At 37.7% G+C, this 16,597-nt stretch overlaps 1 protein-coding gene across 4 annotated transcripts in view; it reads right to left on the reverse strand.

The window, feature by feature from the left end:
• Window positions 1-16,597, reverse strand: part of phf21b (PHD finger protein 21B) — a 175,643-nt gene that overhangs the window by 13,178 nt on the left and 145,868 nt on the right. For all 4 annotated transcript variants that reach the window (XM_051920425.1, XM_051920421.1, XM_051920424.1 and 1 more), the window contains 3 exons: window positions 3,673-3,695; window positions 1,282-1,440; window positions 105-177 (listed from right to left, as the gene is read on the reverse strand). In XM_051920425.1, coding sequence (XP_051776385.1) covers window positions 105-177; window positions 1,282-1,440; window positions 3,673-3,695 — 255 coding nt within the window. The remainder of the gene's footprint in view (window positions 1-104; window positions 178-1,281; window positions 1,441-3,672; window positions 3,696-16,597) is intronic.

Consider the following 16,597-nt stretch of genomic DNA (forward strand, 5'->3'; position numbering starts at 1 on the left):
CACCCACATACAAGCTTTAACAAAACCAAATTGAAATGATTCATAAGAGACAAAACATCTGTCTATGTAAGACAAGTCAATATGATACTGAACTGTTATTCTACCTGCTTTGAGGGTGAGATAGGAGTGGACAGCAGTCAGGTTCTCAGGCCATGACCGTTCATCTTTGTTAACGACCTGGTAAAAGAGATATTGTTCCATAATAAACATCATTTTGAAAACCTTAAAACACACATGCATACTAATCTTTTCTTATTCTCTACAGAAAATAAATAAATAAATAAAAAAGTCTAGCTCTACAAATAGGCGAATTAATATTAACAAGTACGGAAATATTTTTTCAATATCAAGCTGGTCATGTTTGACCACATTAATTAAAAATTTAGGATAAACAGATAAACAAATTCATTATGCTTATTATGAATCATATTTGTCCATGATGAAATTCCTGCAATGATACAAATCCCCGACAATGCATTTTCATACTCATTTATCCAGATCAGGATTTTGGAGAGTAGTTTTATTTAAAAAGGCAAATGGTAACACATAACTCTTTAGATTAGGCAGCAAACAGCTTGAAGAAACACAACATTTAATCTTTTGGAAAAGGTTAAAATCAATTATTATAGGAGATGTGGGTGAGATACAGGTAGACCTTATTATAAACAATACATTCACTTGTGAAGGAAAAAAGCTATATTCAGAATGTGCATTAAACTTTCATGTAACTGTCTTGTATTTTAGATTTCTGCTCAGGTGGTATGAGGTTACAGCATATTTTAAAATGCCCTTCAAAGCAGAACATTAATCTCATTGGATGTCACTGAAATAAATCTCTGGTTTGAGGCACAATGAGCAGCAAATAACATGCAGTGGAAATTAAAAGGTAGACCAGCAGCCCCCTTTTATTTCGCCGCAGTAGCTGTCATTCTGAGAGCTGTGGTCTTCAATTTTTTAAAGAATTATGAGGTAAAAAAATTACAAAAGAAACACTACAAACATAGTTAAATTCTCAACCCTACACTTGATTCTAAAGGAGCAGTTACATGCATGTGGGTGACACCTTGTAGGCTTGGCTCCTATCTTGTGCTAAACGCCACTGGGATTGCTCCTTGTGACACTCAAATGGCTTAAATGGGTTAGAAAATGGATGGATAGATGAATGGAAGTTAAACTACTGATATGTAAGAATCACTGTATAGCACCCTGTGTAACTGATTCACTTTTTGTTCACTAAGAACAAAAGAGATAAGCAATAATTAAAAACTGTGTGACACCTACCTTTTTCTGGCACTTAGGACAAACCCACAATCCTTTTGAGGGCATCTTTAGAGGGGGCTCGATGCAGCTGGGGTGATAGGCTCTTGAGCAGCTGTCACACAGCAGCAGATCACCTTCTTCTTTACATACAGCACAGTGATCATCATGAATAATGTCATCCTGAAAAGACATACAAGTCAGACAATAAAATTGGGGTGGAACAGAATCCCACAAGAGGAAAGACAGTAATGCCTTTTCAATAAATCTTGTATTATATATGTTAGTTTTCCATAACTTTATATGTTTGAATTGTTTCCTTTTCTGACTGTTTACTCTAGCAATGAAGAAATATAGACAAACAGGAAACGGGTGAGATTTTTGAACTATATATATATACATGCATACATACATACATATATATATATATATATATATATATATATATATATATATACCATATTTCTGCATATATACTGCACTGTGTTTTTATGTTATATTAATTTTTGACTAGTTTCCTGTTTATGATGTGCTGCAATTTTTCCTTTTTGAACAATATTTTTGCACATTTTGAGCAGACAAATGATTAACTGACATGTGGATTAGGCAGCATGAGATTTTTCTTTTACTTTTTCCATGGATATTTTTTACATTGTTTGCCAATACAATATTAGTCACTATTGGCTTGTATTACATTATAAACTTTTTTCACTCTATTATGGATGAAACCACAAAGTTCAAAATTCTTCACGGAAACCACTTTGAACTACATATGGTAAGTAACATAAAAAATATCATTGATATATTTCTTCATTACCCAGTAATAGAAAAAATCTATTTTAGAAATTGGTTGTATACTTGTACATATGTGGTATGCCTTATTTACATGTATAATACATTTAGATTACATATGTGTTTATAGATACAAGAACTTAGCTTATTTCTAATAAGAATTTTCTACACACAAACCACAAGATTTAAACTACTACAGTTGCCATCAACTATACAAAACACAAGACATACAGTATAACCAAACCTGGTTAAAAAATACAGTTAAAAAATTATAAAATGAGCTAAGGAAGGGATGGAGGTTTAAATTTCTTTAAGGAATATTTATTTTTATGTTTTAAACTAATATGTAATAAGATTATTTAGAGAGAAATGTGAACATTTTATTTAGACTAGTATTTCTTAAGTAACTGATCAAAGTTATAAAATAGCCCCTATACCATGGTTCAATGCTCTTTTCCTGACACTTGTTTCTTGACACTTGATCCTCAAAGCAAGTCAAGAGGAGTAAGCTAGTAGAACCCATAAAACTCAGTACAGACAAAGGCATTGCCTACTCACTACAGTGAACCAGAGACTCTTTTGCTGCTTTCTTTGACTTCTATGGCTTCCAGTTTAATCAGCATCAACAGGCTATGCATAATTTTATTTCCTCAAAACAGATTTAATTATTTATATGAACATGAGTCCTAGTCAAACCTTTTCTAAAATGTCAGGCTTTCATTTTGTTTAACCTATCAGGAATAGACTTGCAGATATAATAAAAACAGATTTTTCTGGTTATACAACATATTCTCATATTTAATTAACTCAATTCAAGGTTGTAGGGCCAGCTGTGAAATCGCTACACTTAAGCACTCGCTTACAGGTAGGAGTGCAGCAGCCAATCTTGTTTACAGACCTCTGAATCTGCTATTTGTCATTTATTATTCTCTTCTTATTTTATTTAATCACTGGATATTATTATTTTACAAGAAATGTTTCCATCTAAGTTACCTGAATAAAACCCACACATTGTAAAGTACAATGTATAAGATTTTGTTCTTACCCATGGATGACTATGATACTTAAGCTTCACTATGATGACACTAAATCAAAAAAGGGCCTTTTTAAAAGGAATGGCAGGAAACATCCTCTGCTGGGCCAATATGAGGATCTGAATTAAGTTTCCTAAATTTTAATCGGGAGTCACTGCATGTAAGTTAACCTATAATAACCATGTGAAGGGCTGTCATCCTGTCCACAGTTGATTCTAGCCTTGTGTTGCTGGGTAGGTTCCAGCCCTCTACAACCCTATTCTGGTACTGAGCATAACAAAAATATCTAAAGCAGATTAGAAATTTTAGTTGATCAAAGCTCCCAATTGAGAATGTCTTAAATTATTTTGTGCACTCCCATGCATCTATTATTCACCAACTAATTTGATTATAAGGTATTTACTAATGTACATCACTACACTGACTTAGAAAGTGACTCATAAAAAATATTCAATAACATGAAATTGTATTTTGTATACACTAAAGTGTTACTTCCAATTAAAAAGTTACCGCTACACCTGTGCCAGACTGATCCGGCATTCACATGCACACAAACAGGCGGGCAGAGCCTTGAATGGTAACGACCTACCTTCCAACAATGATCCTCATTGGCTAGCATGCAAACAGGAATCAAAAAACAGGTTAGTATATTAAAAGTTAGGCCACTTTAAGAAAAGAGAAGCAATGTTAAATGAAAGTTATGCACAAAGAAAAGTGATCATTTTAATCATAATAGTTTAATTTTAGAAGGTGATGAAGGGACAATCTAGGCAATGAAATATGTTTTAGTACAACATGAATGAGGTCAAATATAACATCATTTGTTGCATTCGAAGTTAGTTTTAAACTTTTATCAAAAACCTGAATTTCTTGCATTCAATATTTACGGCTTTGGTAAATAACTGTTTTCTTTCTGTTCATAGGATGTCATTTTATTATACAGAAATAGCAGTCACTGCTTCTTCAAAGGATGGTGTAGTGGTTAGTGGAGTTGGGTGAAACACAATGTTAAGTAACATGTTACTGTATTCTAATAACATTTCCCAGTTAAGAAGTAGTGTAGTGTGTTACAGTTTAAATTCTTTGTTGCCGACAGAAATTTTGTTCACTACATGGTAATGCAGGGGCGGTAATATGGACTTAAAGGTGAATTTCGAGCAGAGGCAGGTTACCTGGTTGCGAGAATGATAAACAAAGTGCTCAGTATGATGCAAGAGGTCATTAAAATGCAAGGAAGACATGCAAATATATTTGAGGTGCATGTCTTGTTAATGTATGGAACCCACTGATTAGAGTATTATAAGCGTTCTCCTCTTCATCGCTTTTGGTATATGGGGCTGCACGGATACATACTACGGAGCAGTATGACAAAATTGTGTAACAAGTCTATAAAGAAACCAAAAGAAACAATAGCATTAGCTCTAATGCAACTGGAGCAGTGAGGACAACAATGCTAAATGTCAATCCTATCCTCTTGTCATTTATGGTAATTCTATATAAATAAAGTAATAAGTACTATCGTGTTGTACCGTGTTAGCCATTATGGATGTAGTGAGATGTTAAGCAAAATGACACCTTTTATTGGGTAACTGGAAAGATTACAATATGCAAGCTTTCGAGGCAACTCAGGTCCCTTCCTCAGGCAAGATGTAATCCAAGTTGCCTTGAAGGCTTGCATATTGTAATATTAAAAGAATACATAGTGGCTGCCACTGATGCTGAATCACAGGTCAGTGCAGTACATGCTTTATTACCATTTTCAATCATTTTGTGCTTTCGTGCACATGTATTATCAGAAATAACCAGCAGCCTGCACAGCCATGAAATAAGCTCTATCACAGGTAAGTCACTACATCAACTGTCCATGTAGCTGAGCAAAAGAAGCTACTGCTTGTAATACCCAGTTGTCCAAAGTATGCCTGACAGCTTTGTTACCTGAGGGAGTGCAGCTGCTAGGAGGGGAAGGTGACACTCCGAAGGATCAATCGTCAGTTAGTGGTGGGTTTTTATTACTATCTACATGACATACTGTGTTATTATGAAAAATGTAGGATGTTTAAGGTCAACATAACATTGACATAATGTATATACTTGTAGTTTCAGTTAAAATGATTTGTGTTTTTTGGTTTAAAGTACAGTAATATTGCAATACTGCAATTTTATCAACACATCTGAAACATCCATCCATCCATGATCCAACCCGCTATATCCTAACACAGGGTCATGGGGGTCTGCTGGAGCCAATCCCAGTCAACACAGGGGGCAAGGCAGGAAACAAACCCCGGGCAGGGCGCCAGCCCACACGAACACATACCAAGGACAATTTAGAATTGCCAATATACCTAACCTGCATGTTTTTGGACTGTGGAAGGAAACCGGAGTACCCAGAGGAAACTCATGCAGACACGGGAAGAACATGCAAACTCCACGCAGGGAGGACCCGGGAAGCGAACCCAGGTCTCCTAACTGCGAGGCAGCAGCGCTACCCACTGCGCCACCATGCCGCCCACATCTGAAACATTTTTCTGTAAATAAGTAATAAAGCATCATGCATTTTTGCCGATTTTTCCATTAACAAGTATTTTCAGTGCAAGATCCGACTTACATAAAAAATTGAGTTTTGAACGTTCGCAATAACAGAACATGTTTGTAACCCAAGACCTACCTGTACTGTATGTACAATTTATACAAGTGGGTATAGAAAAGAATCCCCCCTTCAAAATATTCACATTTTGCTGCTTTGCAGCCTGAAATGAAGACACACACAAAACATATTTTTCCACTTATATTTACTCAATACAACTTATAATAGCCAAGTGAAAGATATACAGTAATCCCTCCTCCATCGCGGGGGTTGCGTTCCAGAGCCACCCGCGAAATAAGAAAATCCGCGAAGTGAAACCATATGTTTATATGGTTATTTTTATATTGTCATGCTTAGGTCACAGATTTGCGCAGAAACACAGGAGGTTGTAGAGAGACAGGAACGTTATTCAAACACTGCAAACAAACATTTGTCTCTTTTTCAAAAGTTTAAACTGTGCTCCATGACAAGACAGAGATGACAGTTCCGTCTCACAATTAAAAGAATGCAAACATATCTTCCTCTTCAAAGGAGTGCGCGTCAGGAGCAGAGCATGTCAGAGATAGAGAAAAGCAAACAAATCAATAGGGCTGTTTGGCTTTTAAGTATGCGAAGCACCGCGGCACAAAGCTGTTGAAGGCGGCAGCTCACACCCCCTCCGTCAGGAGCAGAAAAAGAGAGAGAGAGATAGAGAGAGACAGAGTTTGTTTTTCAATCAAAAATCAATACGTGCCCTTCGAGCTTTTAAGTATGCGAAACACCGTGCAGCATGTCGCTTCAGGAAGCAGCTGCACAGAAGGTAGCAACGTGAAGATAATCTTTCAGCATTTTTAGATGAGCGTCCGTATCGTCTAGGTGTGCAAACAGCCCCCCTGCTCAATCCCCCTACATCAGGATCAGAGAAAGTCAGCGCAAGAGAGAGAAAAGTACGTTGGGTAGCTTCTCAGCCATCTGCCAATAGCGTCCCTTGTATGAAATCAACTGGGCAAACCAACTGAGGAAGCATGTACCAGAAATTAAAAGACCCATTGTCCGCAGAAATCCGCGAACCAGCAAAAAATCCGCGATATATATTTAAATATACTTACATATAAAAATCCGCGATGGAGTGAAGCCGCGAAAGGCAAAGCGCGATATAGCGAGGGATTACTGTAATAGCAACAGTTCAGAAAAAAAGTAAAAAACTAGAATCACTGAGATAGTTAAAGGATAACCCCCACCCTGTGTCAGTACTTTGTGGAATCACCTTTTGCTATGATTACAGTCAAGAATCTATTGCGATACAATATTTGCCCACTCTTCTTTAAAGAACTGTTCAAGCTCAGCCAAATTGGATGGTGACAATTGGTGGACTGCAGCCTTCAAGTCATTCCACAGATTTTTAATACGGTTTACGTCTGGGCTCTGACTAGGCCACGTAAGGACATTCACCTTTTTCTCCTTTACCCACTGTGTTGTCAACATGTGCTTCGGCTCCTTGTCATGTTGGAAGGTTAACCTTTTTCCCATTAACACCCACCTTTCTGGCAGAAGGAAGTGGATTTCTTCAAGAATTCACGGTATTTTACACCATCCACTTCTCCTTCGTTCTTGACAACCGCCCCAGTCCCTGCTGCAGACAAACACCTCCACAACAGGATGCTACCACCAATCTTCAAGGTGCATTTTGGTAAAGCTCAGTCGAGACTTAATGTGGCCTTTCTTGAGGAGTGGCTTTTTTCTTGCAACCCTCCCAAATAAGCCACATTTGTGGAACATTTGTGATATTGTTGTCACATGCACACAATGAACAACACTCTTTGCCAAAAATTCCTGTGACTGCTTCAAAGTTGCAATAGGCCTTTTGGTAGCCTCTCTGACCAGTTTCCTCTTCTCTCTTCCATCTGGTTTGGAGGGACTCAGAATGATTGCAGTTGATCACAGTTAGAAGCCACTTAGATTGGAGTGAGATGGAGAAGGTGTTTATTTATATCTGATTGACATTACAAGTATTTTTAAGAGGGGCTGATGCTTTATCAATCTCAGTGATTCTGTTTTTTTATTTTATTTTTTTTAACAGTTGTTATTATATCTTTCACTTGGCTGTTATAAGTTGCATTGAGTAAATACAGCTGGAAAAATATATTTTGTGTGTCTTCATTTCAGGCTGCAAGGCAACAAAATATGAACATTTTGAAGGGGGGGTGGTTCTTTTCTATATTCACTGTATAATCTATACATATTAATAAAAGGCAAAGCCCTCACTGACTGACTGACTGACTGACTGACTCATCACTAATTCTCGAACTTCCCGTGTAGGTGGAAGGCTGAAATTTGGCAGGCTCATTCCTTACAGCTTACTTACAAAAGTTAGGCAGGTTTCATTTCGAAATTCTATGCGAAATGGTCATAACTGGAACCTGTTTTTTGTCCATATACTCTAATGGAGGAGGCGGAGTCACGTATCGCGTCATCACGCCTCCTACGTAATCACGTGAACTAAAAACAAGGAGAGATTTACAGCACGAGTCAAACGCGGGAACGAAGGTAAATGACGTTAATTTTTGAGTGTCTTTTAATACTGTGTAAGCATACATATTAACACATGTGCAATTAAACGTGTGCATTTACGGGGTGATTTCTCAGGCTTAAAAGCTCGCCTTTTATCAAACGCGGGAACAAAGGTAAATGATGTTGTTCACTGTCTTTTAATACTGTGTAAGCATACATATTAACACATGTGCAATTAAACGTGTGCATTTACGGGGTGATTTCTCAGGCTTAAAAGCTCGCCTTTTACTAAAAAGGTAAATGCAAACTGTTTTCATTCTGAAGGGCACAAACCACGTAAGATTTCAGACGTTAAACGCGCAAAAATGTCGGTACACCAGATAAATAAGCGCAACATATTATCAGTTGTATTGTATGCTTACAATACATATAGAAATGTGTTAATCGTTAACTAATATTAAGGGATGGTGTTTTTCGACTCGCGCCTTGATTTATACGATTGCATTTCTTGGTGGGTTTGCGTAGCTTATTGTCAATATCTTTACACCTCTTTTTAAGACTTAATTTAAAAAAGTTTTCTTTTCTTCTTAATTAAAATTTAAAAGCAATACTTCACCGCTGCGAAGCCCCTCTAGCGCTGACGTCCGAGGTTCGATTACCGTAAGCGAGTGCAGTGAGTGTGTACGCCTGATGAGCCAAGAATAAGGGGGAAAGACGTGTCGCGTACTCTTTGCATTATTTGACAGTAAACTATTTTCAATCATTCAATGATCTGCTTCTCACAACTGAAGGCACTATGGCTGATGTTACCTCACTTGCTGGCCAACCATAAGCGTTACCTGGTAGGTAACCAGCCACTCACTTCACTCCGTTACGGGAATCGAACCTCTGAGGTTTTCTTTTTCTTCTTAATTAAAATTTAAAAGCAATACTTCACTGCTGCTAAGCCCCTCTAGCGCTGACGTCCGAGGTTCGATTACCGTAAGCAAGTGCAGTGAGTGTGTACGCCTGATGAGCCAAGAATAAGGGGGAAAGACGTGTCGCGTACTCTTTGCATTATTTGACAGTAAACTATTTTCAATCATTCTATGATCTGCTTCTCACAACTGAAGGCACCGTGGCTGATGTTACCTCACTTGCTGGCCAACCATAAAGCGTTACCTGGTAGGTAACCAGCCACTCACTTCACTCCCTTACGGGAATCGAACCTCGGACGTCAGTGCTACAGGCAAAGCCCCATAAATTGCGCCACGGCGTGTGGTTCGTTTATTTGACAACATGTAGATCGGGGGGTAATTACATTCCGCGCCACGGCGTGTGGTTCGTTTATTTGACAACATGTAGATCGGAGTAATTACATTCACGGCATTCGTAGTCTGATTCACAATCTGATTGTATGGGTGGTTACCTACCAGGTAACGCTTATAGTTGGCCAGCAAGTCAGGTCGAAGTGATCACTCGAGTGAAGGCAGCTTCACAAAAAAACAGATCCTTAACAAACTGTTGTTAGTATATTTTCCCTCAATTTAAAAAGGTTTTCTTTTCTTCTTAATAAAAATTTAAAAGCGGTACTTCGCCGGTGCAAAGCGCGTGGACTTGACTGACTGACACATACAGACATATTCATGAGTGCAGGTACTTCGGAAAGAAAAGCACCGTGTAAACCTAAAAGTTTAAATTAAGTTCATAGACCTACAAAAGGTTGCCATTCATTTGAGGCAAGATTGCTTTTCTTCTGTACAACTATACGTTGCATTCTCAAGAGTGTGCTTGCACGGCTTCGGATATAGATATATATATATATATGTATGTATGTTTATATATAAAATATGTAAGCTTATAAGTACTGCCTTACTTCTCTTTAGAAAGGAAGATGTAATGATACTTGATTTAAACGATTCCATGTCTTCCTGGGTTTGCTTAGCTTATTGTCAATATCTTTACACCTTTTTTTAAGACTTATTGACTGAAACGGGCTTTCACAAAAAAAGTTAGGGCTTTGCTACAGGATACACCCTCCACAAGTTAAGCAAGTAAAAATAAAATATATATTTCTGTTTTATTTAAACCTTTTAAGTTCGTATGCATAGCCCCCTTTGGCTGTTTTATTTATTTTTTTCTTTCTTCAGTAATATTTAATCTCCTTAAAGAAAAAGAACATATCCATTTTACTTTTTTTGTATCTCTTTAGTAATATTTTAGTGTAAAAGGATAACCAGTATTTAAACCTTTTATGTTACTTTATAAATTTATTTTACACAATGTTGAAAAATTAATAAGAAAGCTACATATTTTGGCAGCTGCTGCTTTAATTTTCAATGAAATGAAAAAACCTCTCCAAGAGAAAACGTCAATGAAGAAGAAACAGTTTGCACTATCTAAAAATGAGAAACCCTCATTTATAAAAGTTTGCTGCAGATGACTTAACTGAAAATAAATGAATAGTTCCTATGTGTATAATACATATTTATCTATTTTACTTATGCCTTTATTCCAGCAACTTGCAACATCTGAGGTACAATTTGTTACATTACTTTTGTTTTTTGCAGCACAGGCAGGTGAAGTGACTTCCTCAGGGTCACACAGTGGTGTCAGTACCCAGGATTTGAACTGACAAGCTCCGGGTTTACTGAAATATTACTGAAGAAAGAAAAAAAACGAATACTGGCAAATAGGGCTATGCATACAGATGTCCATCCATCCATTATCCAACCCGCTATATCCTAAATACAGGAGCCAATAAGTAGATATGTATATATACAGTATATATATGTGAATGTATGTATGTATATATGTATGTCTATATTTATATCTATATATATATATATATATGTAGATATGTAAATTTGTATATGTGTATATATATATATGTATATGTGGATGTGTATATGTATATATATGTATATGTAGATATGTGTATATGTAGATATGTATATATATGTATAAATGTTTATGTATATATATGTTACATAACCTCTTTAACACACTACCTCTGCACGGGTATTTTGCTATATGTAGATATCTGTATATGTAGATATGTATATATATGTATAATGTATATGTATATATATGTTTACATAACCTCTTTAACACACAACTTCTCCGCTGCGAAGCGTGGGTATTTTGCTATATATATATATATATATATATATATATATATATATATATATATATATATATATATATATATATGTAGATATGTATATATATGTGTATATATATGTAGATGTGTATATATGTAGATATGTAAATATTTATGTATATATATGTGTCTGTGTATATATATATGTGTGTGTGTATGTATGTATGTATGTATGTGTGAATGTATATGTGTGTGTGTTTATGTATGTGTGTATATATATGTTGATATGTGTATATATATATGTATATATATGTGGATGTGTATATGTTATATATATGTAGATATGTGTATATGTAGATATGTATATATATGTATATATGTATATGTATATATATGTTTATGTGTGTGTGTGTGTGTATATTATATATATAAAAGACAGCAACACTCATAACAATGACAACACAATTACACTGACAATCATGTTACGTTATTTTTAAAATGTTTCCTTTTCTTTTTCATAACCTCTTTAACACACTACTTCTCCGCTGCGAAGCGCGGGTATTTTGCTAGTATACTGTATATACAGTACATATATTAGGACTGTCAGATTGACAATCGCTATTCAAATATAATTTGAACCTTTATGAAAATATCTTATCCCATCCATCCATTTTCCAACCTGCTGAATCCGAACACAGGGTCACGGGGGTCTGCTGGAGCCAATCCCAGCCAACACAGGGCAGGAAACAATCCTGGGCAGGGTGCCAATCCACCGCAGGACACACACAAACACACCCACCACACCAAGCACACACTAGGGCCAATTTAGAATCGCCAATCCACCTAACCTGCATGTCTTTGGACTGTGGGAGGAAACCGGAGCGCCCGGAGGAAACCCACGCAGACACGGGGAGAACATGCAAACTCCACGCAGGAAGGACCCGGGAAGCGATCCCGGGTCCCCAGGTCTCCCAACTGCGAGGCAGCAGCGCTACCCACTGCGCCACCCGTAAATATCTTATTCAAAGGCAAAAGCTGACAATTCGATTGTAAAAGAACAGTCCTTTATTTTACTTTGCACTAACTTTGTATCACTCCAGACATGCTATGCTGTAATACTTCTGTATTTTGCATGTGTTTTGCACATTAATTCCATAATCAATGTTTTTATAAATTTTGGTAGTTTGTATCATAATTTAGAAAATGGCCAGATTTTTCTACCACACTGCTGTGCTTTTTGGTGTACTAACAATATAAACACTTCTCCAGCACCCTAAAAGTAATGTTCTGCTCCTGATCCTGTTACATTTCAAACTTGAACCCGATATCTCTGATTTGCTGTTGTATTCAACGTAGCAAGTAAAACCCGCTTTCCTTTCTCATTTAACATAATGGGAAAACACTGTCATATTTTTTAATTTTCCTTTTCATATTTATAACTGCTCTTAAATTGCCACTTTAAGGAGTGTTTTCAATGTCAGGAAAGCATGCTTAGCTACCTGAACCAAGTCTGTAATGTGCATATATATATATATATTGTGGTGGACAGCCGGGGCCCATTCCCGCCTGGGACTCCTCTTCAGTATATGTTCCGGGGTAGCAAGCATAGGCTACCCAATACCTTCCCCGGGTTGCTAAATGGCAACCCCCATGGGTTGTAGTGGTGCCTCAGACTCCCGCAGGGCTTCATAGGAGTTGGAGTTTGGTGCAGCCCTGTTGGGATCCACAGGCGCTGCCAGGGGGTGCTGAAGCAGGAGCTGTTTAGCCCTTATGGGCAGTGTTTTCACCACACCCGGAAGTGCAGTCGGAAATGGGCAAGCAACAACAACAAGAACATTTATTTATAGAGCACATTTTCATACAAATAATGTAGCTCAAAGTGCTTTACATGATGAAGAAAAGAAAAATAAAAGACAAAGTAAGAATTAAAATAAAACAACATTAATTAACATAGAATAAGAGTAAGGTCCGATGGCCAGGGAGGACAGAAAAAACAACAAAAAAAAAAAACTCCAGATGGCTAGAGAGAAAAAAAATAAAATCTGCAGGGGTTCCAGACCATGAGACCACCCAGCCCCCTCTGGGCAAGCACCTGGAGAACTGGCAGATGTCTTATAAAAAGAGCCAGCAGCCACAACTCGAGGAGCCAGAGTCGGGAGGAAGGAGACAAGGCTGCCAAGGAGGAGTGGAGGATTCTTTAAAGAAGATAGGGGTTTGTGCTTTTGTGTGTTTGTGGGACTGTTGTGGGTACAGGGAAGACGTAGACCACAGACGAAGAAAAATAAAAAGTTTATTTATTTTACTTGTGCCTCCGGTGTCAGTCTGTGTCAGGTCGGCACTCATATAGCGCCTTGTTACAATATATATACACACACACATATACTGTATATATATATATATATATATATATATATATATATATATATATATATATATATATATACTGCATCCGGAAAGTATTCACAGCACATCACTTTTTCCACATTTTGTTATGTTACAGCCTTATTCCAAAATGGATTAAATTCATTTTTTTTCCTCAGAATTGTACACACAACACCCCATAATGACGTGAAAAACGTTTACTTGAGGTTCTTGCAAATTTATTAAAAATAAAAAAACTGAGAAATCACATGTACATAAGTATTCACAGCCCTTTGCTCAATACTTTGTTGATACACCTTTGGCAGCAATTACAGCCTCAAGTCTTTTGGAATATGGTGCCACAAGTTTGGCACACCTATCCTTGGCCAGTTTCGCCCATTCCTCTTTGCAGTACCTCTCAAGCTCCATCAGGTTGGATGGGAAGCGTCGGTGCACAGCCATTTTAAGATCTCTCCAGAGATGTTCAATCGGATTTAAGTCTGGGCTCTGGCTGGGCCACTCAAGGACATTCACAGAGTTGTCCTGAAGCCACTCCTTTGATATCTTGGCTGTGTGCTTAGGGTCGTTGCCCTGCTGAAAGATGAACCGTCGCCCCAGTCTGAGGTCAAGAGCGCTCTGGAGCAGGTTTTCATCCAGGATGTCTCTGTACATTGCTGCAGTCATCTTTCCGTTTATCCTAACTAGTCTCCCAGTTCCTGACGCTGAAAAACATCCCCACAGCATGATGCTGCCACCACCATGCTTCACTGTAGGGATGGTATTGGCCTGATGATGAGCGGTGCCTGGTTTCCTCCAAACGTGACGCCTGCCATTCACACCAAAGAGTTCAGTCTTTGTCTCATCAGACCAGAGACTTTTCTTTCTCATGGTCTGAGAGTCCTTCAGGTGCCTTTTGGCAAACTCCAGGCGGGCTGCCATGTGCCTTTTACTAAGGAGTGGCTTCCGTCTGGCCACTCTACCATACAGGCCTGATTGGTGGATTGCTGCAGAGATGGTTGTCCTTCTGGAAGGTTCTCATCTCTCCACAGAGGACCTCTGGAGCTCTGACAGAGTGACCATCGGGTTCTTGGTCACCTCTCTGACTAAGGCCCTTCTCCACTGATCGCTCAGTTTAGATGGCCGGCCAGCTCTAGGAAGAGTCCTGGTGGTTTCGAACTTCTTACACTTACGGATGATGGAGGCCACTGTGCTCATTGGGACATTCAAAGCAGCAGAATTTTTTCTGTAACCTTCCCCAGATTTGTGCCTCAAGACAATCCTGTCTCGGAGGTCTACAGACAATTCCTTTGACTTCATGCTTGGTTTGTGCTCTGACATGAACTGTCAACTGCGGGACCTTATATAGACAGGTGTGTGCCTTTCCAAATCATGTCCAATCAACTGAATTTACCACAGGTGGACTTCAATTAAGCTGCAGAAACATCTCAAGGATGATCAGGGGAGACAGGATGCACCTGAGCTCAATTTTGAGCTTCATGGCAAAGGCTGTGAATACTTATGTACATGTGATTTCTCAGTTTTTTTATTTTTAATAAATTTGCAAAAACCTCAAGTACACTTTTTTCACGTTATCATTATGGGGTGTTGTGTTTAGAATTCTGAGGAAAAAATTCATTTTAGAATAAGGCTGTAACATAACAAAATGTGGAAAAAGTGATGCGCTGTGAATACTTTCCGGATGCACTGTATATATACACAAATATATATACACATATAATATATGGAAGAGAAGGTCTGTGATACGGTTTGCATATTTGCAGCTGGAGATCCACAAAGGGACAAAAATGAATCACGAATCATAAAGTAGTTTTTATTCCTGAGCTTTCAACCCCTGCCAGGGGTCTTCATCAGAGGATAATGCTTAGACTTACAAGAATCAAAGGAAATATATATAGCATCATCCTCTGATGAAGTTGAAAGCTCAGGAATAAAAACTACTTTATGATACATGATTCATTTTTCTCCCTTTGTGGATCTCCAGCTGCAACATATAATACAGGTATATATATATATATATTTATATATACATACACATTACAGACACGTGAAGTGTCCTGAGTTCTACTTTTCTCTTTGATCACATCACTTCCAATACACTGAAGATCCCATCTTTGTGAAAGAGTGTCAGTGCACAAGTCATAAGCACTGTATGCTTTGCAGATACACTGCATACAGAAAACCAAATATATTAGTAACAATTATGCATATGAAGGAGAGTTAAGAACAAACATATATACGTAGTAGCACCTAGAACTTTTAACCCATGTTTGAATATATTTAAATATTTACTTACTTTTTATTTGAGTATTCAAAAGTTAATTTTTGTTTAATCTGATCTAATATACTGTATGTATGTGTGTATGTATGTGTGTATGTATGTATGTATGTATGTATGTATGTATGTATGTATGTATGTATATACAGTACATAGTGACAGGTTAGCCACCTGGGAAAAAACTTGCTGGGGGATTGACTGGCATAGATTGAAAACACAACTGACAACACGTCTAGCAGGTGTCACATCTTAAAAGAACAGCCCACACTGTAAATTGAGGACCCTCTTCAAATTCCAGGATGATCATTAGCAGCTATATGCCTTATTTGCCTATAATGTGCCCTGGAAGTAGTTACTCTGTAAGCATTGATATAACAAAGAGTAGTCATGAGGAATAGCCAGTAGAGTTCCATCCAAACTGTTGGGTGCTGCCATGTATAGCCCTATTGCAGGTTTCAGAGGGCAGACAATAATAAAACAATTAGACGTAAAGAACAGAGGGATATCTGGAGTTGTCTTGGGGAGATCTGCAGCAACAGCACCAGGACTCTGAAAACATTCCTGAGATTTCGTAAAAGTAATCTAGAGGCAGTTTTTAAAGGCTTCTTGCAGTGAAAATGGGATCTGGAAGGTGCACTTGGGACAAACTGAGATTTAGGAGACAAGGGACAGAGTTTATGGGCATGTGGGGTTATATATTG

Source organism: Erpetoichthys calabaricus, chromosome 1 (assembly GCF_900747795.2).
Source record: "Erpetoichthys calabaricus chromosome 1, fErpCal1.3, whole genome shotgun sequence".
In the NCBI taxonomy this organism is placed as follows: domain Eukaryota; kingdom Metazoa; phylum Chordata; class Cladistia; order Polypteriformes; family Polypteridae; genus Erpetoichthys; species Erpetoichthys calabaricus.